We start from the raw sequence: 23,982 nt of genomic DNA, 5'->3' as shown, positions 1-23,982 counted from the left end.
CGCGCGGGGAAACGTACGAGTTATTGCAGTAGGTTCGCACCCGACACTTGTGAAAACAACATGAGCGTGACACAAGAGTGGAAGGATTTTTTTTCTATTTATTTTACATTATTTATTGCATTCGTACCGATATCGCACGCGTAAATAACGGGCGATAAATAACGAGGATCTATTTGTCGCTGTCAGACGTATTTGACACCCGAATGTACTGCGATTATAGTTTTTTTTTGTTTGTTATTGTATCCCTAAAGAATAGTGCCTTTACTTACGCAAGTAAAGTGCTTGTAAGTAGGTTCTTAACCGTTCCATTGTTAACCTGTCGGCTCTTTTCATAAATTTGTATACTACACTGAGAGTCTTTTCTCTCCTTTGCCGTCTTTTATCCGCCTTTTCTCGGACGCATCTCGTGTTTTCTAACTCGCTTTCTCTCTCCACCCCGCTTAAAATTCTATTCTATTTGTATCTCCCACATATTTTTTTCTATTTTATCTCCCGTGAAAGTCGTCGAGATCCCCCTCGCAGCCGGTGGGGCTCTACGTCGTCGCGTCTAGGCTGCGAATTGCCCGCGCACATCTGTGTGCTCTCGGAATCGATTTCAATCGGCGAAACGATACGATACAGCAAGTGAAAGGAACGCGCGAACGGTAAATATTTATTTATACGCTCTCGTTGTACCGCTTGGCGGCAGCACTCGTCGCTCGTGTCGTGCTGTTTTGCTCGTTGTTTTGCACGATGATGACGATGGTAGTGGTGGTGATGGTGGTGGTGGTGATGTTGCTGGCAGCATCATCACGGGCGAAATCGGCGAGATTAGCGCTGCGTACGTTCGACGGCGGATCCACGTACGCAGAAAAGACGCTGACCTCGCTGTACCGCCGTAGAACCGCTTCGTTGGGCACTCTCGATATCCTCCTCTTCCCCCCTGTCCCCCCTCGGCCGTTCGTCGGCTCCCCCCTCTCGACGCACACTCGATACACCGCTCACCAGATCCCCGATCCCCCGTTCTCGGGGAATATAGGCTCGGGCGCGTAAACGCTTGATTCGCAAGGAAGTCCCGGGGTTCGCGCGTCTGAGACTTTTTTCCTCTCTGCCTTTTTTTTCTTCTTTCTTCTTTTCTTCTTTTCTTCTTTTCTTATCTTCTCCCTCGACCGCACGTGTGTCGTGCGCGCGTGCGCACCTGTCCTAACGAGGTGGTGCCCGCTTCCGCGGGCGGACCGCCGGCGATTACCGCCGTTCGACGAAATTTGACGTTCCGTCGTGCGGAATCGCGGCGCGGTGGGGCCCAGCAGGGCCCACCGCCGTCGCCGTCGCTTTGATGTCTGTAAATTCGCCGCCGCGTTCTCCCCTCCGTGCGCAATACTTACGGGCTGTAACAACCGTCGTTTACCTGGAACGATTCACCTCGTGATTCTTCTTTTTACCCGGGAGAACACGCACGGTGATACGTTTCTCGCGAATCTGCCTGAATTGTCGCCCCAGTAATTAATCCTTTCGATTGAAGAAACTCAACGGGGAGTAATGCCGCAATGTTCTTTCGGACAGTTTGCCACTCGGTGCCCCCGCTCCTTCCTCCTTTTCTCCGCGCTGGACTTTTCACGAGCGAGTCCCGATTTCCGATCGACGATTTATCGCGTCGTGGCGCGAATTGCATTCGCGAAGGTGTGCGGAATCGCCTAAGGACGCGTTCGCCTTTGGAAAGTCGGAGAGAAAGCTGCATTTTCGCTCGTTTTGTTTTACGCGCTGGAAAGCAGTGCTGCATCGTATGCTTATGGGAGACACTTAATATTCCCGGCGCGAACGCCGCGAGACCACGTCGCACAAAAGAGAGAAAACCCCCACCTTCCCCGCAACGCCAAGTCCTTCATATGTAAACGGGACCGAAAAAGAAAATACTTGTTTTTTTGTTTTCTGCAGAAATTCGTCGGTTGTACATACCCGATAGTCTTCGCGGAATGTGTCGTACGTCTCTCTCTTTCTGCTTTATTTTATCCGCTTGAAAAAAGCTTTTCGATTATAAGCAAATTGCAATTGTTTTTGCGAGATCGAGGCTTTTATTGGCTTACTAAAAAGACGGACTTGACGTCAAATCTAGAGCTATAGAAGTACTTAAATGCCGCAAAAGATCCTCTCCCAGAGTTTTTACAGAGTTTACGTGACTTTTCCGGACTACGTGAGAGCCATATTGTTTCGAAGAAAATAGACAAATTCCCAGTTATTCTTTCGCTTTGAGCAAATCCTTCTACCAGTCTATCTTATTCGCCAACAATGTTGCACGGTAGTTGGTATATCGACTGGTTTTTACACCCTGAGGAAACTCGACATGAAAAACGCGTAGTTCTAAAGAAATCTCACCGCTACCTCTCGTGTTTATTTTCCATTTTGGTTCTTTACCCTATTTGTATACATATACAGAAGGGGCACTTTTGTCGAAACTGTCTTTGAAGGCTCGTTAAAATTTCTATTGGCCTACGTTCCCTTCGTCACGAGAGACTTGAGGCTAATTCGTTGCGCAATACCTGTTCGGCGATATACCTGTTGGCACACTCGTGCTCGTAATGAGCCCTCGCTGCAACTAAAAGGAATTTGACTTGTGCCGCATTAGGTAAGGCCGAGGGCAATAATTTACTGTAATCATCTCTCCTTTCGAAGTACTCATTGAATGCGATTTAAAGGTCTTATTTATCTTTGAACTATACGCAGTATACGTAACATAAGTTCTGTTAAAAAGAAAGGATTCAAGATTTTCCTAGAAGGCGAGCAGGACTTACCAAACTGAACAAAAGAACGTTTACGCAATAGGTCGAAAAATTATTTTTGTTAAATGAAAGTGATTTTCTCTGTTTCGGTAATACAGATGCTTGCATTTTTTTGCATGAATTTTCTTTTTACAAAAATTAATTCTTTAATTATTTTGCATAAAAGTATCGAAATAAGATAATCGAGAAGTAAATATTTTATAAGATATTTCGTAGTTGAAATATTTTATTTTTACATGAATACGAAATATCTCGTCAAATATTTCATACTTCTTGAATTTTTAAATATTGATTAACGCTACAAAAGACATTTCAGTGATAATCTCGATAAAATCTTCACCGTTGTAAAGTTGAAAAGTAAAAACTATCTGACCAATGATATGTCTGAGTAATCGTCTAATTGACCCTTCATGAACTGTCGGGACTTCTCAAAGTCCCACCGAGGTTTTATATCTCTTTAATCTACGTTTCCTCCTCTTTCGAAAACGAAATATTGATAACTATACCGATCGTAAATAAAATCAAAGAATCGATGTGATTTTTTTCTTTAACGAATCTAAATGCATTTAAGTAAATATTTTATTACAAATAAATAATTTAAGTTTCAGAGGCACTAAATAGCTCAACAAATTCAGCTATAAATTAATTATTCATCATCGTCATTGATTTTTTTTTATTCCGTGCGTTCTAATCTTGTTCTTTTGCCGGGACGGTTGAAAGGCACGCTGCCGCGAGAGTTGCTCGCCCGGGCATCTACGGGTTTTTACATTTGTTGCACAGGCGGCGTGTGGAGAAAGAGAGAAGGAAGAGAGGAGAGACAGAGAGAGCGCACACACGCGGGAGCCTGCTCTCCCGTAATGATCCTTCGCTTCGCGTATAGTGATGCATTCGAGAGGGCGGCTGGCGCGTTCAAGCGCGCTCTATTTCCACCGAGAGTGTGTAACGAGTTCTCTCGGTGACCTAGTGGCGCGAATAGAACTCGTCGCCAAGTGCGCGGCGTCCTTTCGAAATTGTCCGGTCGAAACTTGGATACCGAACCGGCGTTCGTCGTCGTCGTCGACACGCCGCGCCGCCGCGCCGGGTGCGTGCTCGATTTCGAGAGCCAGTGGGTCGACGTGACTAATCGCCGCAACCTTCAACATACGTGCCTCGTCTCGTTAAAGGAATTCGCGCGTCTCACACGCCCTTTTTTTTTCTTCGGGGAAAAGAAGAAAAGCCTACCGAAGAAGAAGATCCGAAGTGGCTCTCCTGAGCCGAAAAGATCTCACTTCGGTTTAAATTCGAAGTGCGTATCCTCGAGTTCTTTCGCGAAAAGCGAACGCGAACGTCACTCCTCGGGGATAATGAAGCGTGATCGTTAACTGGACCGTTGACAAACACGTTTCTCACACGTCCGGACGGATTAATATTTGCGTCTAAAGGTCTAATTTGCATCGGGAATAGAACGCGAGGGGGGGGGGGGAGGGAATAATTTCGGAAGCTTAACGGGCACGCTCGGCCGGCGTTGAAAGTGGAGAGAACGTGCTCCTTGCAAATGCACTCGTAAATATACGCAATCGCGACACCGCTAACGTTTCTAGCCACTAATTGCCGTCCATGTAGTACGCCGGTCGACTCCTTATGGGAAAAGGCAGCGAAGCGCGAGCGGGACAGCGCGACGTTAATGACGGACATTATCGCGACGGCAATAAAGCTTGGCTCAATTAGCCGCGCTGTAAAAGGTACCGCGGGAAACGTCATTAAAGAAAAAAACTCGAATGGACTCGTAATATTCCCCGTATAGCGTTTCCGATTCATCGCTCGCGACATCGACGCTCTATTTCTATTATATCCTCTTGATTTCGTAACGCCACGAGAACTCTTCGAGGGTTGTGACGATTAAGCCTTTACGTAATCTATCAAAACCCAGGTGGATCTCTCCGGGGGGGGGGAGGGGAGAGGAGGGAGGAGGGAGGGATCGCGCGCAGATTGAAAGAATTCGCGGACTGCTCTAAGGAAACAGCTGACCGATTTTAATGTTAATGAGGAGCCTTGTTCTTCGTACAGTACCGGCCGATCGCGTTCGGAGCTATCGCTAACCGGACTCGGTCTTCGACCCCCCTTCTCTCTTCCATTTACCGCGCGCCCCCCCTCCCTCCCACCGCGCCTCTCGTCCTTGCTCGCCCCTCCCCGTATCTTCATCGCGCCGTGGCGGCCGCATTCCTTCTCTCGACGGTGAAGCCGCGCCGGGAACTCCGACTTGCCTCGCCTCAACTCGACTCGCCTCAACTCGACTCGAGTCGACTCGACCCGACTCGAGTCGACTCGCTTCGTTTCGTTTCGTCTCGCCCGCCTCATTTCGTCTTGCCTTGCCTCGCCTCGCCTCGCCTCTCGAGAGAGCTCACGAGGATTGTAACTCGCGCCCGCTTAGCTCGGATTCACCGCATCAGCTCTCGATGAATCGAGGGTGATATCCAAATTGATTGCAGCGTCCCGCGCCATTGATCAAATCCCATCGGAGATCCCTGACATATCTGAACACGTAGGGTGTTTCGTAGGGATCGTCAAACTTCAGCTCCCTCGGCAAATTTGAAGATGATTTTTCATTCGTCCAACGAATTGTTGCGCGAAAACGTCGAATTTTATCGAATTTTTACATCGTTTAAGCGTAAAACACCGATTTCGTTGAAGAAATAAATTGAGAAATATAATTTTGTAAATCATTCTCTTCTCGAGCTTTTAGTTAGTCGAGAGCTCCTTATCTTCTGTCATTATTTACTCGAAAATTGTGGACACGCGATATTCTCGTCAAAAAGAAATCGTTTCCAAATAGCAATAAAAAAGACCGAGTATCTCGATACTCATTGCGTCAATTTTTATTGCTGATGCGGGACACGCAGGGTGTCGACTATCGACATCAGGTTGTCGTTTAATGAAGTACCGTGAAAATTCAAGACCTTATCTTCTTTCTTTCTTTGTCGTTGGATACAACTAATGCGGCCAGGTACGAGATTTATCTCGACACGAGTACACAGAGGCAATCGAGTTAATGAATGTCCGGTGAGAACGACTCGGGGTGACCGCAAAGCGACGGTATCGTCGCGAAGCGGACCGACGTGGCCGCGCGGATTCGTGACTGCAATGAGAATTCACGTTCGAGGTATGTCGCCTGCGAAGGATCGAGGCAAAGGTTACGCTCGACGCGTCGCGACGTGCCGCGATCGACAGATCGCGGAGTACGTGCCACACCCAACTGGATTGCCTTTTTTTTTTGCGCGCGAAGGCCTTAGAGACCCGACGTTAAAACACATCGGACTAACAATGTCTTTATCTTAACGACGTGCATATAAAGCACGAGAACGCGCCGCAGGTGAATTATGAGTCGCACCGTGAGATCGTACTCTAATTATTGTCATACGGCAGCTAGCCGCATATTTCGTTGCCATAGGCGCAACGTATCCGGGTCCGAGCCGCCTACAGCAGTTCGTGTTGCATAACAAAACCGCGTGGTCGTGTCGAATAGGTGGGTTGACTCAAGGGAACGAAGCGGGCCGAGACCATTATTTATAACGTTCGGTAAAAGTAACGTACGTCATCTCCTTTATGGATTTTTAACTCGTGACATGAGAGACGGTACCAGACCTTGCCTCTCTGCCACGAAGAAAATATTGTAGGAAATATCGTATGAGTTACGTAAAAGATATATTTCTTATATATTTTACAACATTTCCTTGTAAAGAGCATATTATAGTGTTTATTATTATGAAAATTGATAATTGTTGATATTTTTATCAATTACGTTAGTAAAGTCGCACACTATGAAAAGTTATTTTAAACCGTGCTGCGGTTACATAAAAACTTACAAAGCCATTATCATTTGAGGTAGTAAAGTATAAGAATGGAGTTTGTGTTCCTACGATTCAATGGCGAGATAGGGAATACGCTGTGTTCCAAGTTACGTGACTAGAAAAAGAAAAGACGTATGTCAAGTTACGAGGTGATTTTCCAGTTCGCGCGCGCGCGCACGCTCGCGACACCGTTGGTCTATGGATCGTGCTGAAAACGTGATAAACAATTTCGCTCTCGCGACGTACTTACGCGAGCGAGACGTGCAGCAGGTCGTTGCATCTGAAAAACGCGGCCTCTGATAACCGTAAAGTCCGTAAAGAAAAAAGAAAGAAAGAAAAAGGCATTCTATCCTCATGGCTGCCGAGGAAATTTCGTAACGCGAGCGCGACTGCGCCTTCTTGGGGTATCGTCCGAGTCCGCTCGACGAGAATTCGCGACGATATCGGTTCTTTTTTCTTCCTCCCCCTTTTCCCTCGGTTTAAACCGCTAAGCCTCGTTAAAGAACGCGAACGGAAAGGCGCGCTCTGCTCCTGTTTTGTCTGACGTCAGCGGCGCATCACGCGAATAAGTAACGCGAAACGACATTCGAACGAGAGAATTATTCGTGAAGGATATTTATCATTGCGTATTTATTATTTATTAATTTTTGAGATTATTTGTCAAGGATATTTATCATTATTAGATGTTTGTCAGAGCGGTTGGATTAGCGTTCCCGAGAAGACTGCGTCCAACCGCGAGAAAATCACGGGCGTGATTCTCATCAGGAAGGATCGCGGTCGGCAACCTAATATTTGCGCCTCAACCGAAATAACGCGTTTCGGATCCACCCGCGAATATAGGCCCCGTTTCCGTGCCAAACGCGTCGTGCATTCGTAATCCGGGCATCGCCGGTGCCCGCGAATCCCTCCGAACGGAAGCTACGATTATTTCTGAAATGTGGAGGCGTGCCTTCAAAACCGCGCGCGAGAGAGAGAGAGAGAGCTCACTGTTTACTACCGACTACCAACTGGGATAAGCTTACACGGGGAAGAAGAATTTCGCGAAGAAACTTTAACTGCACTGTTGTATACTCGGCGCGAAAGCAATCGAACTTCGTTGCCGTGATTGTTTATCTCAATTATTGCAACAAAGTCTGTTTTGCTGAGAAATCTACATTTATTCATAGAAATTTGAAACGAAATAATTTACTCTTATTTGCTGTCATGACAAAATAATTCAGCAAAATTATTTACAGATTTACAGATTTACAGATTCAGCAAAAATAAAATTATCTTCAACAATGCAAATTAGTATTCATAATTAGTATTCTTTTGGCTGTGTAATAATTATTGGTATTTATATTCGCATCAAAAGATATTTTTCCATGTACTTACCGTTTGCAAATTCTACTCATTGATTTCTTTTTAATACTTAACAGTTTCGAATATTTTACTGATCACGGACAAATTTGGATAATTTAATCTTTTATCACCTAAATTTTTCTTTTAAATTATTGTCAACATAAAGCTCTATTAATTTGATGATAATATTCTAATTAGTAAGTTATATGTTTCAATTAATAAATAATTATCGAACAATATTCAAACGAGACTTCAAACTCCTATTAAGACACGACGAAAGGTCTTCATCCCTGAGCATCCGAGATTTAAAAACGTTCGTCCGAATTTTATATGTTGAGTTAGAACACATCTGCACGTCTCAACTCTCAAAACAGGTAGAAATCCGGTAGAGAAAAGAACAGGCGAAGAAGTCGAGTGTCTTTGGTCATTGGTAGAATCCGGAGGCTTGCAATCGCGATCGAGAGCCGGAATCTCGATGGGTCTCGTACACGGGGAGAAAGAGAGAAAGAGAAAAAAAGAGAGAGGCGGCAACTCCGGCAGTCATTGAGAACGGCTCGTCGCGGGGCTTTTTTCGGCATCGACTCTCTTTCCGTAAGTATCTCCTCTCCTCTCCTCTCTTCGAAGAAAGCGTCTCCTCCCGTGGTAACGGCGGGCAACGGCGTTTCTCCGCTTCTAAATAAGGAAATGCCTACGCTTCTCCTCCGCCTCCGTCGTCGTCGATTATCGCGCGCGGCTCGCTCCTCACACATGCTCACACACACATACACACATGCGCAAAAACGCGCACACACGCGCGACTCTTAACCCATTTAATCCCACAGTTCCATTTTTGGAGCGGTGAACATGATTGACCGGTGGAAGTGGGAAAAGCAACCGAGAGTGTCGTTACATCTCACACAACAGTTGTTTGGTGCGTGTTTCGTCGAATGTCGAGTGCTCGTTGATTCCGAAAATTACCCTCTTCCGTATCCAAAGTCTTCATTTATACATAAAGGAAAAAAAAAGAAATCTTGTCTTTATATGTATTTGTACGTTACGAGAGAACGGTCTTTCAACGTTAACGATATTCCCGAAGCGTGCATGCGAAGCTCCGGAAACTCGCTCCTTTTCTCTCTCGCCCGCCCGCGATGCGAATTTTAAACTCGTCGGCGATATCGCGCGAGCGAGCCGCGCATTTCCAGACGCGGTACAACTGAACTCGAGATGCCTCTCTCTCTCTCTCTCTCTCTCTCTCTCTCTCTCTCTCTCTCTCTCTCTCTCTCTCTCTCTCTCTCTCTCTCTCTCTCTCTCACCGTCCTTCTCTCTCTTTCTGGAAAGAGAGACAGGGAGAGGGAGAAAACACGTCCCGTGCAACGCACGCGGTCTTTAACTCGGGCCCTTAAGGGCCCGGCTAGCGGGGCCGATGACCGAACCGGATCGGACCCGGAGCGGAGCGGAGCAGAGCGGAGCGATGCGACGCGACGCGACGCGCGGCCCGTTTCGCCGGGCGCGTTCGCGTTCGCCGCAACCGCGCGTGCCTCCGCGAGCTCCTCTGCATGCAGCTGTTGCCGCGGCATTCTCCGTTGCATTCTCGCGTTGCGGTAAGGCAGACTGGGCCAAGTGCAAAAACACAGGTTTCGTTGGACGTGTTTATTTAGCGTAAATTCAGGCAGACGACTTTAAATCGCGGCTACTCGGGATCGGAAATAGTTTCTCGACGTCCTATAAGTAGAAACATAATTGATTTTCCGTTCACTTATATTTGTCGCTCTATTTAGTGCCCTGGATTAATCAAAACCGGCCTGTCGCCTGTCCCAGTTTATATCGTACGTCTCTCAGCCGCTTGAATTCGAGTTTCGAAATGGATGATGCAAATTTCTTTATTAGATAAGATAATCTTTAAAACTCCTTCTTTCCACAACGCTGTGATTTAAGAACTCACCAGTTTCAATCAGTTTCGACTATCATAAATTGTAAAAAGTGACAAAGAAACATTGCAGCTTTATTTACAGCTGATCTAACGGGACTTTATCGTCTCTTCTTCTTTTTTCATAGATAATTTATTTTTTTAAACGATTTTTTCCCTGATTTCCATTTATATCTTCAAAGAATGTCGAAAATCGCCATTTCACATTTTATATCACGTTATATTTAAACCGTTCTTTGTCTCTCCTTCAGCTTTCATCTTATCATTGCAACATCGTTAAACGCTACCCATCGCGATCTTCTCGCGTGCTTCGTGCACTTCCCTCCGCCTCTCCCTTCACCTCTTCGCTTTCCCTTTGGACTTCATAACTGTCATTTCGCGTGTTGCATCTTCCTTTCGCCTCGTTAACCTTTCCAAGACAATCTTCACTACATGAGATTTACAGAAGGGCACGACCGTTTCGATCAATGAGTTTGTTATATGTTTATTATTTAAATGATTGCGATCATTATACTAATAGCCATATACGTCTTCACATTTATCCGCTGTCGACAGCTTTGTTACCAGAAAGAAAGGAAAACGCTTGCTTATTACCATATTTAAGGATTTATTAAACTGTCAAGAAAAAGTGAATGTCCTATTACTTTTCGAATCTTCTTTGCCTTAAATCATTCTTGTACGGTAATTAATCATATAGCCACATTGGGCGAAATCACGAGTTGGGTATCTCAAGTCTCAAGCTTTTTACTCGGAACGCGGCGAAGCGGATTGTCGTGTAACCGGTATCGTAACTTCCCGTCATCAACGATATGTACCGGTGACTTTTTCAGTTTTCGAAAAGAAAGAGATTGCGAAAAGAAGAAGATTGCGTGTAATAATTTTATTCTCGAACATCGAAATCGCGCGGGTCAATAAGTTACTTTTGCGCCCGCACGTCTAACTCTTATCAACGAGATATAATTAAAATCCGATATGTTTATCCGAGAAAAAGTTCAATCACAAAAAAGATGAACCTACGGACTTGGATTAAACTGATAAAAATCTCAATGAATGCAACAGCCGCGCGCTAACGGTATTTCGTTTGCGTGAGGATGAGGATCGGATTTTGCATGGTACGGAGTAGGTGTGCGATAAATATTAAATATCATAGTAAAGACGTCATGTGTGGAGATAACATATTTTAAATGTGTTGGAAACTGGGAAATTAAACCGCTATAATATTACAAACGCGCGTGATAATATTATAATGTACGCCGACTAGACGGATAGCTATTTTCCTAGACGGATAGACGTTACATTAGGTGGGTAAAAGCTCTTCGAAATCCGACACGTTGTTACACATATATTGTATAGGACGGTACATATCGTGATCCGCTTCTTACGCCCTCGATTCGTGGATTTCGCGAGTCGTTTCTCCGCGCGGATATCGCATTTGTCGCAAAATTTCTGGAGCAACGGCACATATAAATAGGCGCGCTTGCCTCATCGCGCGAAAATAAGTTGGGAATTGCTTAAGGGTGGAGCGCGCAAGATAGATGAGCTAGTTATGAATTTTATGCCACCCGTATCTGCAACGTCCGTCGCGACGTCGTCGACTGAGAGATATTGGTGTGGACTTATCTCCCGAAGTCCGCGCGAGCTGATATCTTTTATACCGTCGTCTCTCTCGCGTGGAATTAATCGTCGAAGGTACTGCAAACTCGCGCGTGTACTCGTTTATTATTTCATCACGGAACGTTAGCGGGCGTAATCGCGTAACGACGTGCAATTATCCCAAGTAACGATAGTTTAATCGCCGCGGTCCGGCTTCTCCATTTGCATTTATGCATCGCGCATATTCGTTACTCGAAGCCGCATTAAAGCCGAGTCCGCCGGTGTATCTCGGTCTAAAAATGGAGATCACGTAACGCATCGGCGATACACCCGGCAGTCTCGCATTCTCATCGTAACGGCATTTCTTGCGTTCGTGCAGCAACTAGGATCCAGCTGACGGCGTTTATCGGCCGCCTTTATCGTCGCCGACGTTACCCCACGTGGTGCCTCCGACGAAGCGCGCAGTTTGTCGCCGCTCCGTTTCTCTATTCCTCGAGGCACAAATTAACGCGGAAAATATTCAAACGACCAACGATCAACGCTCGACGAAATTTCCAAGCTGGTTTCCCCTTTGTCAGTCCTGATCGCGCTAAATCGCGCGTTAAACGCGAGCGATGAATCGAGACGAGTGGCGTCGTGATTCACGTCGCGCGGACCGAGAAAGAGCGAGAGAGGAAGAGAGAGAGAAAGAGAGATGCAACAAACTCGTCAACACCGTCCGCATCTTTGGAGAACGATTCAGCTTTCGAGCGATATGCGGTCACGGATCGTGGTGTCTCACCCGATTACAACATCGGTGATCTCATGCCATCGATGCCGCGTCGCGCGCTGGTATTTTCTTGCCGTTGTGCCGGCGCCGCGGCGTACACTGGCGTACACCAGCGTACACCCACGTGCGCGCGTGTACGCGGGTAATCGAGATTTCGCCTTTGTGACCGACGTTCTTATTATTGTTCCTCACGACGCGCTTCTTGCGACGTAAATGTGCCCGCTACGTTGACATTGAACGAAGATACGCATAGAAGCTCTCTCTTTCTGTTCTTCTCTTTCTCTCCCATGTCTCTTTCCCGCTTTCTCGCTCGCTCGCGTATTCCGCATCCCACACTCGCGCAACTACACGCCACACGCATTTCGGATAGTGTGCGAGGGATTGAGGAGTAGGGAACTAATGTAAGAAAGATTGGGGGAGAGAGAGAGAGAGAGAGAGAGAGCCAAGAGCGACGGTCAGCTGATGTCACGCAGATGGGCTGGTGAGCTGCGTCGTGCTAAAAGCGGCTATGATGCCCTCCTTTATTTCCCCTCTCAACCCCTCTCCTTCCCCGGCCATTCTCCTCCTCCGTTCCTGCTCAACTGTTTTTCTATCTGCGTCTATCTGTCCACGACTGTAATCCACGTCTCTGCGTTTCCCTCTCGCGTGAATTCCTCGCGGCTCGCGCTTCCGATCCTCTTGTCGAAAGAAAGAAGGAGAGGGAGAGAAACGCAGGCCTCGCGGGCATACCGCGAATCGCCGTGACGCATTCTCCCACCTCTCCTTCGCGACTCTCGAGAAAATCGCGGTTGTTGCGAGATGACTCGCGCCGAGAGAGAGAGAGAGAGAGAGACTCGGCAACGTGCGCGTGTATGCGTGTTAAAAGATCCTGACGTTTTCCATTCGGAATAAGTGTGACAACTAGCGGCGTGTCCGTAGCCGAGAAATCGCCTCTCGGCATCTCAAATGACCGCGCCGATAAAGCGTCGCCGATCTGTTTTCGTTGCCCCGCGCGCTCGCAATAATTATCAATTCACTCGAGATTTTTCCAGCGACAATTTTTTTCCAGCGACGATATCCTCAAGCGGATACTTGACGAATTTTGCGATCCGTAAAAGATTTCTCAATTACGGCGCACGTACTTCGAGTCGCGTTCCACCTGTCTTTCCTCGTTGAACAAAAACAGCGCGTCCATTGAGAAGCTAATAATCGGCTTCTCTTCAAGATAATCGAGTGGTTCATTAGAAGAAGCGAGCTTGATGTGTAGTCATTAACTGCTATAAACGATTTACTGCGCAGCCACTGATCGATTCATTTGTAACTTTAAAGACGCATTTAATACAGGAAATATATTAGTAATTAGATTTGTTCGTCGCTTATTCGCAAATTTGCTTGCAATTTGCTCGAGTCAGAAGAATAAAATTATTTCATATGATTTTATGTATGTTATCGTATATACGCTTTAGTGGATTTTTCTACAAGATTGACATTAAACAGTTTTAGATTATTTCACTAAAATTATTCTACGACTGAAAACAAGTATAATGTTTAATTACGCGTTAAAAGACAAATTGCGGGTGCGGGTAAAATTATCCAAGAAAGAAACAAGTATAGTCATGTAGCTTGTCGAGTCTGCATTTTCAGATTGATTTATTTGAGCGAAACGATCTCGAGACAGGTGACGGAGGCGCGGATTATTCCGCGAGATTTTCGTTTCTCCTAAATCGGGACAAATTTTATGCGGTCGCTGGGAATGCGGTTTGGCTGGGATTACAGTTACATTGTGCGTGATTTGCGAATGGTTTACGCGAAAAGCGACGGTTTGCGGTCACCGTGGGGCCCGGTGTCGTCGCGTGAGCGCGAATCATCGGCACGGGAGGACGATGAGGAGCCGAAGAGGTCAGGCATGCGAGAAAGTGGGGCAGACGCGGAACGTTGACCTTTACGGTTTACGGCGGATATACGTATACGTTGTAAGAGCACGACCGGGTTGCACGACGGGGCCCCGTGATCCTTTGTCGCGATACACCGCGATGGTCGGTGTACCTACCGATCGAACACGGGATAAACAAAGTCACCTTTTTTAGATGCTGGCCAGACGCTGTTTCTTGACCGATCGGAATCGAATCGAAAGCGCCAAAGGGAAAGCTCGTTTCTCTTTTATACCAATCCTGAACTTGACATTTAGTTAGGGAGCTGGGTGCCAAAATTTCTATATGATTTGTTCATGTGGCAGACATTATTAATAGCGATAATTGTACCATAAGAAACATTAAGGACTGCGTCTGCCACCATGGTAGCGCTGCGTTGTCAATTGACAGCGCTTCGAATTTGTTTAAAAAAAAGGGGGTACTATATGATTTGTTCATGTCTGCCTCTTAGGCTGATGTTCAGAATCCTTCTGAAAACGAAGAAAATCGAAGAGGCAGACATCCAGGGCTCTGACTTTAGTAGTAATCAATTTTTCAAGTTTTTTTTATGATTTAAAAAAGTGTATATGAAGTGTACACTTGGCAGACCTGAATTGTTCGATTAAAGACAATGTGAAGGACCACAGAAAAATGGTCTGCCAGCATGTTGCCTCTGCGTTGTCAATTGACAGCGCTTCAAAAATGTAAAAAAAAAGGTGTGCTATATCATGTGTTCATGTCTGCCTCTTGGACTGATGTTTAGATTTCTTATAAAAAAGAAGAAAATCGATGAGGCAGACATCTAGGCCTCTGATATTCCAAAGGCAGACCATTTGAATATATTTTTGAAAAACTCGACACTCGCGCCAAGCTACAAGTGCTTTTTTTTACTTTTTTATTACCTGTTGGGTCGAGTTAATAAAAATTACTAAACAAAATAATAATATTAAAACTATTAATAATAACAATAATCAGCCGTAATACCCGCTTTCCTTTGATTCTCCTTGAATTTCAAAAAATTGTACAGTTCAAAATCAGTGAGCAAAATGTCTGCCAAATTTTTTTCGTATTCAGGGAGTCATAATGAATCGAATGGACGCAACTAGAACCATGAGCAAATGACTTAATAGAGCTTTTTTTTTTTACATTTTTACAACTACGTCCCGTGATAATGCAGAGCCCTGGATGTCTGCCTCATGGATTTTCTTCGTTTTCAGGATGATTTTGACCATCAGCCTCAGAGGCAGACATGAGCAAATGATTTAGTACTCATTTTTTTTTTACAATTTTGAAGCGCTGTAACGCAAAAACGCAGCGACGTAGGATCTTAATTGACTGGACCAAATCGATTCGTATTGATCTGAACTTTAATCCCTATCGATATGAAACATGAACAAATCATATACCGATTTGGCACCCAGCTCCCTAACTAATTAACTTTACTTCAGTTAAATTAAATATGAATTAAATTTAATATATTTGAATAATTCGAAACGTGTCTGCGGATTTTTCTTCGTGAGAATGCTCGTAAAGGTTTTTTTAATGTCAAATAATTAGTCCCTGGTGTGGAATAACAGATGTAAAATGATTTTTATTGTATACAAATTTTAGTAGGTATTTCCGTACATATACAACTGGCTATTGTAATTAAATTGACAAGTTCTTATTTAATTGGACTATAAAACCACATTTTATTAAATTTACATTTTATTAAATTTAATATTTAAATGAAAAGATATTTATTTCAAATAAAAATATAAATTTAATTTCCTTAAATATTAATAAAACTACTTCAAACTTCTTTCTTGAAGTAAAAAACTTAAAGAATTTTTCACTCAAGTGACTGAGGCAATTCTTCTAATGCCTTCTACGTGACAATCACTCAATTGTTGTCAACCCTGTATAGAATACCAAGAAAACAAATGAACGAAAAGCTGAATAAGAAAATTTAATCCTTTCTCACGATTTATGGAGGGAGAGGCACGCCCAACCGTTAGATCCGCAACGCCGTTATTAGCATTACGTTTAAGTTGCGGATAAGTCGCGCATAAATGCGTGCGTGAGTGGGTGCAAGCATAGGTATGCAGGGACACGCTTACGCATTATCGCTATACAGTCAGACGCCGCATATAAAGACCAATCGCGTGACGTATTATCGAATGAAGGATGTACGCGGTTCCATTTCGCTCGCGCTTCGTTTCGTTTTCCTCGTTAATATAACGGTCACCCTAGATTCCTCGTAGATTGGCCCATTCAATGTAATCGGCGTGTCAAGACTTTGTCCGAGCTCGCCGAGAATTCTTCCGTCGAAAGCGTCGGCGAAATTCAAATCGATTCTCTCTGAAACGAAAAGGAGTCGTGGCTAATTTTCGTACCAAGAAAACGCGAAGCATCCCGATATTTTCGGATCCCTGCTCTTTTACGTCTAATCATTGGAATTCTTTTTGGCACCGTTGAACTTTCAACGAGGAGCCGAGACTCCAGCATCAATTATATCACAATTCGGAGAATTCGGGGTATCAATTTTTCAACTTAAGCGAACCTGAACGCTCGCCGAGTTCCTTGATTCTCCGAATTCGGAGGATCGGAGGATCGACGAGCGCAACTCTCGATTAATCACGTATTTATCGTTGGATCGTTTTCACTTTACAGAGATCGCGAAGGTGCGGGCGAGCCTTTTTCAAATCAGCGGAGTGAAGAAGGAGCCGCTCATCTTGCCGGAAGCCGAGGGCGACATCACGACGCTCACGGAGAAGGTCTATGTGCCCGTTAAGGAACACCCAGATGTAAGTATGCACGAGGGACTGACGCATATGTGTAATGTAATTGACGTATCTCCCGGATTAGCGTGACAAGATGCGATTCAAGGAATACACTTGAGATACGAAAATCGATGAGGTGATTCTGTGGAAAATCGAAGAGAGCGAGCGTTTCGAGAGATGCTTTTATGAGAGAATTTACATTGTTCAGCTAATATGTACATACGTCAACTAATGGGTGACAATCGGGACGTCGCTGAAACTAAATATCTGTTATTTTGTAATGAATGGACGGAACGAAATGAGTTAAACGCTACTCTGCGGGGAAAAACCCGTTATTTTTATCGGTGCATAGTGCAAGAGGAGTATCCATTTGTGAACTTGATTTAAATAAACATGAAAATTCGAAGGTTTTGCGTAGCTCAGTGATTATACGTTTAGAAGATCTCGGCATCTTGGCTATTTGCATGAAAGGAATTTATTTAGAATTCCTCGAAGGCAGTTACGGTCATTAATGTCAGAAAGTATATTTAATAATTTATAATAGTCTTCAAAAGCGCCTCGATTATAAGTGAGTTGATTTTATTATAGTAGTGAAAAAGGCATCTCACTCAATGATGCAACCGCGGTTGAATTGAGATTCTTTCTTATATTTTTTCACAAGTTTATAGCTTTATACATGTACTTATATTTCTTTGACTACGTGCCGACCAAAATGTCGGGGTTCCTCTATGGTATAGCGCTCAATTCATTTCATTTTGTCCGCTCATTAGAAAATTACAGTGATTTTGTTTGAGCGACTTTTTTATTATTACTTTATATATAACGTGTGTATACATATATTTGTTTTATATATATCGCATCCGTCGTGAATCGTTTCTTCGTCGTGTCGCTGGAGGGTGATTTTCGTTACGGATCCGCGGCGCGAGAGGAAAAGTATCGTTCGCCGATCTCGGGAGACGAGATCGAGCGATGCGCAGCGTGCACCGAACATCGAACGCTGAACGTTATTTCTGTAACGCCCGAAATAGGGTTCGCGCCGAAGAGACGGACTCCCTTTCCTTCTCCACGCTCCGTTTCCTCGTCTCGCTCGCGCGCGCGCGCGCGTGTTTCTACGCGGTTGGCTCTTATTGAGACGTAATAGCCGGGTCGTAAGCTTATTAACCCTTGGAGCGGGTATCTCGATACTTTTTTTTTTGTTTAAATCGCGTTGAAATTATTTAATTTATTTAGAGATGAATGAGGTATCGCTTGAGAATAGTCGGGAAAAAATTACGTCGGCTTACGCGCGCGAGAGTGATCGGTAATCACAGACGTCGGCGATTATTAGCTCATTATAGCCTCTTGCGAATGATCGATCGATTCGTCCATTATCGCGTAACGTTGACGATGCGCGGTTTCGCTTTGTCCGCCTACTCGACAATCTACTCGACAATTATCCAATTATCATTTGCCGATTTCACGCTGATTCGTAGCTTTCGATAATGTCCCACGTTATCAGTGCATAGTTCTTATCGTCATCAAGAAGGACGCTGCCGTGATGCGCCTAGCACGGTAGCTCGTCTTATCTTTCGGTGCGATTGCGTGAATTTGCGTGAATCGTCAAGATTGCTATTATTATGCGTTATGTGTTTATTTAAGATTACACTGGATTACGTTTCTCTGAGATAAATGAAAGGAGGTCTCTCTAAGATATTACAGTCGTGGCCTTTCCTCCCACTGCATTTCGTCGTTTAGACACGCCTCAATCACATATATTAAAACTTTTATCTCGGGAACGATGTTTTTGAAAAAAATAAAGAAATGGACCAGCAGCGGGCTAAAGAGCCACGGATGATTCACCGTCTAAACTTATCCGCCTTTATTTACCGGGATCCAACAATGAAACTGGATATCTCGTAGAACAGGTCTTTTTTTCACACGATCGTACAAGCCAAATTTAGCGCGTAGCGTTTCGCACGTAAAAGATATATGCTATAATTTATGAGTATGTTATGAGCCGCTATTTAATACAAATATTATAAAAATGTATAATATTTGTATACAAATTGTTGAGGAAGTGCTTTAAAAACGGGACGATTAGATAAATTTAGGAAAAAAATTTATTGATTTTTCGTATCTACACGTTCTCGTTGAATATTTTTTAGAATTGAACACATTAATCGCACAAAGATGGAAAAAAATTTAATCGGCTTTCCCGTATGATTACAGTTCAACTTTGTCGGAAGGATTCTGGGGCCGCGGGGTATGACCGCGAAGCAACTGGAGCAGGAGACAGGATGCAAAATCATGGTGCGCGGGAAAGGATCGATGAGGGATAAGAAAAAGGTGAGAATCGTTTAAAGGCAAAAATTGATTGAACTAAAACTTCCCCTCGCTTAATTGCTACATGAAGACTCTTTGAGGGAAGTTCTCTTCAGCAAGCTAATTTTGAAAATTCTATCGATGCGCGACGTTAAGTATCGCGAAGAAATACGTGAGTTAACTTGCCCGTTAACGGCAACGAGCGTCTGAAATTAATAACGGTTGCAAACGATGACAGCTGTTGTAATGGTCGATTCCGCTAATCATAGGCCTGCTCTCCTTAATCGTGCTTCATTATACTTCTTGTTTAAGAGGAATGTTGTGACTACAGATATAATTGGAGTTGTAATATGAATTATATATGTAAATAATACGTTTTTTAGTGAATTATATATAAATAATACGTTTTTTAATCAATATCAGAGAGTTAATACGAGCTCTCTAAGTAAAGAATGCTTGCTACGTATCGGGGGATCATATTAGAGACCGTGACACAAATGGGTTTGGAATTAACTATGAGTGATTTATATAGAGAATTAAACCAAGCGTCGTATTTTTTTCAAGCTGCACGTGGTACGCGAGCGAAATGCTTTCTCGTAAGTATATACACGTAGAAACGAACCCCAGTGTACAATTCGATGTGAATTTGATGTGTATCTATTATTTCCTCCCTGATCAACGCAAATTTATTCGTTAATTATTATTGCCGTTTATTTGGTTAACAAAAGTCCGCGATAAAAATCTACGCCGGTGCTTCGTTGATCAAAGAATTCACCTGAAATAGGGGCGCGGGTATAGAGGGAACGAAATTTATATTAATCACGCAATCCTGCTCTTTATTTCTTTCTATTCTCAGGAAATCGAGCCTTTATATTATAATTTATATATTATTTAATGTATTATTCAAATATATATTTTTTAAATAATATGAACGACAATTTTATGTCAACTATGTGACTGTAAGTTCGCGTCGCGGGTGTATGTACGTGTATGTGTATGTGTATGCGACTAATGTTTGCGTGCGTATAACAATTGCGTGACGTGTTGATTAACCAGGAGGAACAGAATCGGGGCAAGCCGAATTGGGAGCACCTGACGGACGAGTTGCACGTGCTGCTCACTGTCGAGGACACCGAGAATCGTGCCACGTTGAAGCTCGCCCGAGCAGTCGAGGAAGTCAAGAAGCTACTTGTGCCCGTGGTGAGAAAGTTCCAACTGTATACCCTTCCTTCCCCGCTTATAGACGATAATAGCCCCGCGCGCTAAGAAGAGAGATCTCGCCGGGAGACTTTCCCACAAACACGTCTTTTTCTTCCTTTCCTCTCCTTCTCTAGTTTCGAATCAAATCCGAAAACTTGAAGGAAGCGTGGTTGCGCGCGAGAGAAAAAGATGTCAAAAATTTTTAGTAAAGTTATATAAAGGGGAAAAAAAATCGTTGCGACAATTTTTCCCTGCGAGTTCGAGACGTAGCGCGTTATAATCAAGCTGTCGAAGCTCGAAACGCATGCCACTTCCGAAGTGAGTGGCCTCGTGTACGCGCGCGTTAACTGTACAATCGGCGCTTTCATATGTAAATGGAAAAGATCTGTACAATGTCGAGCTCCCCCATCCACATTCGTAGGATAATTATCGTTGCACCTCCGGTGGTGGGTTCTGACGTTAATGTCGATTGTTAGCAGGCTGACGGCGAGGATGAGCTAAAGAAGAGGCAGCTAATGGAACTCGCCATTATCAATGGGACTTACCGGGATTCGAACACAAAGGTTGCCGCCGCGGCAGGTACCGTTCGCAGAACTTGTCTCATTATGCGCGCTTAAGAGCCAGGCGGGATCCGCGAGAATCGGGAGATTGCAGGATCCGAAGATAGCACGCGAGATAGACTTTCTAATGAGATGTCCATTTAGAGTATTACTTTATCGCAATTGTAATTTACCTCGTTGTGTTACAAAAACGTGCAATAATCGACGCATGACGCATTTAAAGATAACGACAACATTGCAACGTAATGGACTAACGTTGACCGTCGTCCCGCACGTTCGTGACTAATCTATTGAAATAATTCTCGCGAAATAACGCGGCTGCGTGCACCTTCAGCCAAATCCGAGATTCCCGGTACACCAGTTGTCGGAGAAATTCGCGCTTAAACAAACAGTTGTAGATATTAATGTTCGTGACTTTGGCGTGGTGGAGAACAAGAAATAACGGTCGCAGAGTACCCGACCGATTCATCTTGAACTTACTCTTCTTTGGTTGGTAATTGGTTTTTTTCGCGACGTATTTATTTTATTCTTTCGGAAAACTAGTTTAGTCGCGCTTCGAGTCGCGTTAGATAGATGGAAGGCTTAAGAGAGATTTCGGAGAAACTTGACTCGAGATATACGTGTCTGGATTATGCGCAGCGGTTATCGAAATCAAGCTCGACTGGTGAACGAAGACGACGAGTCTTCGCGCCAGACTCCGTATTTTTCTGTCAACTTGCCTGACCCCATTTCATATAATTTAATATGTGATACTATCATAATCATCGTTCAGAAACGAATTTCAAATTTCTCCTCGAAACTCTGCCTTCCTCGCTCCCAAATTTTTCCGGTTGTGCACGCAGCGGTGTCCAGTCATTGTCATAACGCGGGTGTCGCGGATCATAGCGCTCGTGGAACCGACCGTTTCGGTCGGAGGCGAGGCAGGGAAGCGTGTCATTCAGCACCACTCACTGTTGCAGCCTGTGACGAGGAGTGGCGGCGGGTAGCCGCCGCCGCGGCAGAGACGCAGCGCCTGCTGCCGGGCCTGGCGACGCCGATGCGGACTCCGAGCGCGCCCCTGGGCGCGCCGCTGATCCTGTCGCCGCGGATATCGGTGCCGACAACTGCCGCGTCCCTGCTGAACGGCTCCGGGCCGCCCGGATCGCTCCTGTCGGCCGGCGATCCTCACGGGCTCATCTACACGCCGTACGCGGACTACGCCAACTACGCCGCCCTGGCTGCCTCGCCGTTGCTCACCGAGTACGCCACTGCTGATCATTCTGGTGGGTTGTTTGCTCGTTGATCACTCCCGTTGCCGTGTCCCCCCGCGCGGCACGGAGAGAGAAACGGAGATGGTCGAAACGAACGCCTCTCCCCTCTACGTAATACGAGAAACGGGGCTTTTTATACGCGGAAATTCTTTTTTTTTTTAATTTTTAAAGAGAGATGCGCGCGTAACGGAGGGAACGAAGCCGCGTGCTCTTTTATTATTTTTATTAATATTATTATTATACCGCATGCGGCACATCACTGACGATTGGTGACTCTCTTCAATGGCTTCTTTTCCCGTGCTGTGAATCTCAAGAGATTAGACGAGCAACGATTAACGGAAGAAATCTTTTCGACAAGCTTATTGTCGTACGTTTTTTTTATTATCTGTACGTATTATAGTACGTATAAATATTCTGCTGAGATAATGACCGTTGTAAAAAGTTGCCTGTCTAATCCCGGTACCAGTGCCAATTTTTATACATCACACGAATTCGGAAATTGTCACGGGAGAATGAAACGATAATTGAATGCAATGTTATTACCGATAGCGTTGGGCTTCATGAAACGCGACGGACATGCACATCGCTTCGACGGGAGCGTCACCAATCGGCACGTAGCACGTACACAATCACGTAAATTTGTAAGACGATAATTGTTAATTACGAACCGATCGCTCTTGTAGCCGTTAATTATTATTATCCACGTCGCGTAATTATCTCCGTTATCATCGGTGAATCGGTCGTCGTCCCGATCATCGTCACCGTCATTATCTTCTTTATCATCATCATCATCGCCATCATCGTAGCGAGTTAGCGAGTACTTTTTGCGAGGATAGCTTAGGATTATAGGACACAACCGAAATCAGTCATTTACTAGTCGCGTCAGTTCAGATATTATAATTACGTGAAAGCCTTAGCGTGTAATGTTATATGCACCGCCTTATCGAAATAATTGTGTCACGAAGATTCAGGGTTATCAATAGCAGGTAGAGAACTGGTAGGAACGCGAACAGAACGGCTAGGCCGTGTTTCGGTAGGATTCTATCAGGAACGGTATAGGTATTAGGTATAGGAGAAGACGGGACAGACGTACGTACTCGTCGTGCGTGCTGTATCGCGTGCAGATGTAGCTATACTAGTCTGAAAGCTTTTCTTTCTTTCTTTCTTTTTACACCGATTTTCGTGCCGTTCACCAGCAGCCACGTGTTTCGCCGTCCGGAATACTTATTTTCTCCTCGAGTCGCCTTTAGGGTAACCGCACGGTGCAATTTTTTTCGATAGAGGAGGATATTCTACCTGATTAAATAGAGATTTCATTTTTTTCTTCTCTCTACTATAGATACTACGTATTAATCTAGAAGATTAATCTGCAATTCAAAAATTAATCTGAAATTCAGTCTTGTGAAAGATTTTAAGAGATGTTTGTATATCTATATATCTCTCGATGTAGAAAGTACCTGGTGAAAACGAGAATAGATTATCTCTTGCTATACGAGAAATATACTTTCGCCGTTTGAAACTGATAACGTGAAATTTAGCGGCAATCAAAATTGTTTTTATTGGATTTATAATTTTATATTGACTTATATTGATTTTTTAACGAGAAATATTGCTTAAAATTAGAATATCGATTTTGAGACCTATACTTCCATCTTTCGAAGTATCGTGCTTATATTTACATCTCATCAGCCGGACATGATATCCTCCTCTTACAGATCGGGCAAACTCGTACCACGTAGGTGTAGTCCAAGGAGATCGCGGGAGTCCAGCGAGGAGATAAATCGCGTTGAACTCGATCGCGTCGAAAGTTACGGCGAACCGTTAGTCA

The 23,982-nt window shown here is 44.4% G+C and overlaps 1 protein-coding gene across 5 annotated transcripts in view; it reads left to right on the top strand.

Annotated features, from left to right (window-relative positions):
- The window catches only part of How (protein held out wings), a 39,171-nt gene that overhangs the window by 3,541 nt on the left and 11,648 nt on the right, over positions 1–23,982 (top strand). For 3 of the 5 annotated variants that reach the window (XR_011718037.1, XM_071705264.1, XM_071705263.1), the window contains exons 2-6: positions 16,734–16,867; positions 19,052–19,168; positions 20,201–20,344; positions 20,821–20,923; positions 21,864–22,166. Coding sequence is in view for 2 of the 5 variants with exons in the window: in XM_071705264.1 (XP_071561365.1) it covers positions 16,734–16,867; positions 19,052–19,168; positions 20,201–20,344; positions 20,821–20,923; positions 21,864–22,166 (801 nt within the window). In the remaining 3 variants the exon portion in view is untranslated. The remainder of the gene's footprint in view (positions 1–16,733; positions 16,868–19,051; positions 19,169–20,200; positions 20,345–20,820; positions 20,924–21,863; positions 22,167–23,982) is intronic. The other 2 variants (XR_011718039.1, XR_011718038.1) reach the window with 2 other exon arrangements.

The sequence above is a fragment of the Temnothorax nylanderi genome, unplaced genomic scaffold (genome assembly GCF_030848795.1).
Source record: "Temnothorax nylanderi isolate EJ_2023f unplaced genomic scaffold, tnyl_v1.0 TNYL_tig0046_pilon, whole genome shotgun sequence".
In the NCBI taxonomy this organism is placed as follows: Eukaryota; Metazoa; Arthropoda; class Insecta; order Hymenoptera; family Formicidae; genus Temnothorax; species Temnothorax nylanderi.
This window is presented reverse-complemented; position numbering and strand designations above follow the sequence as displayed.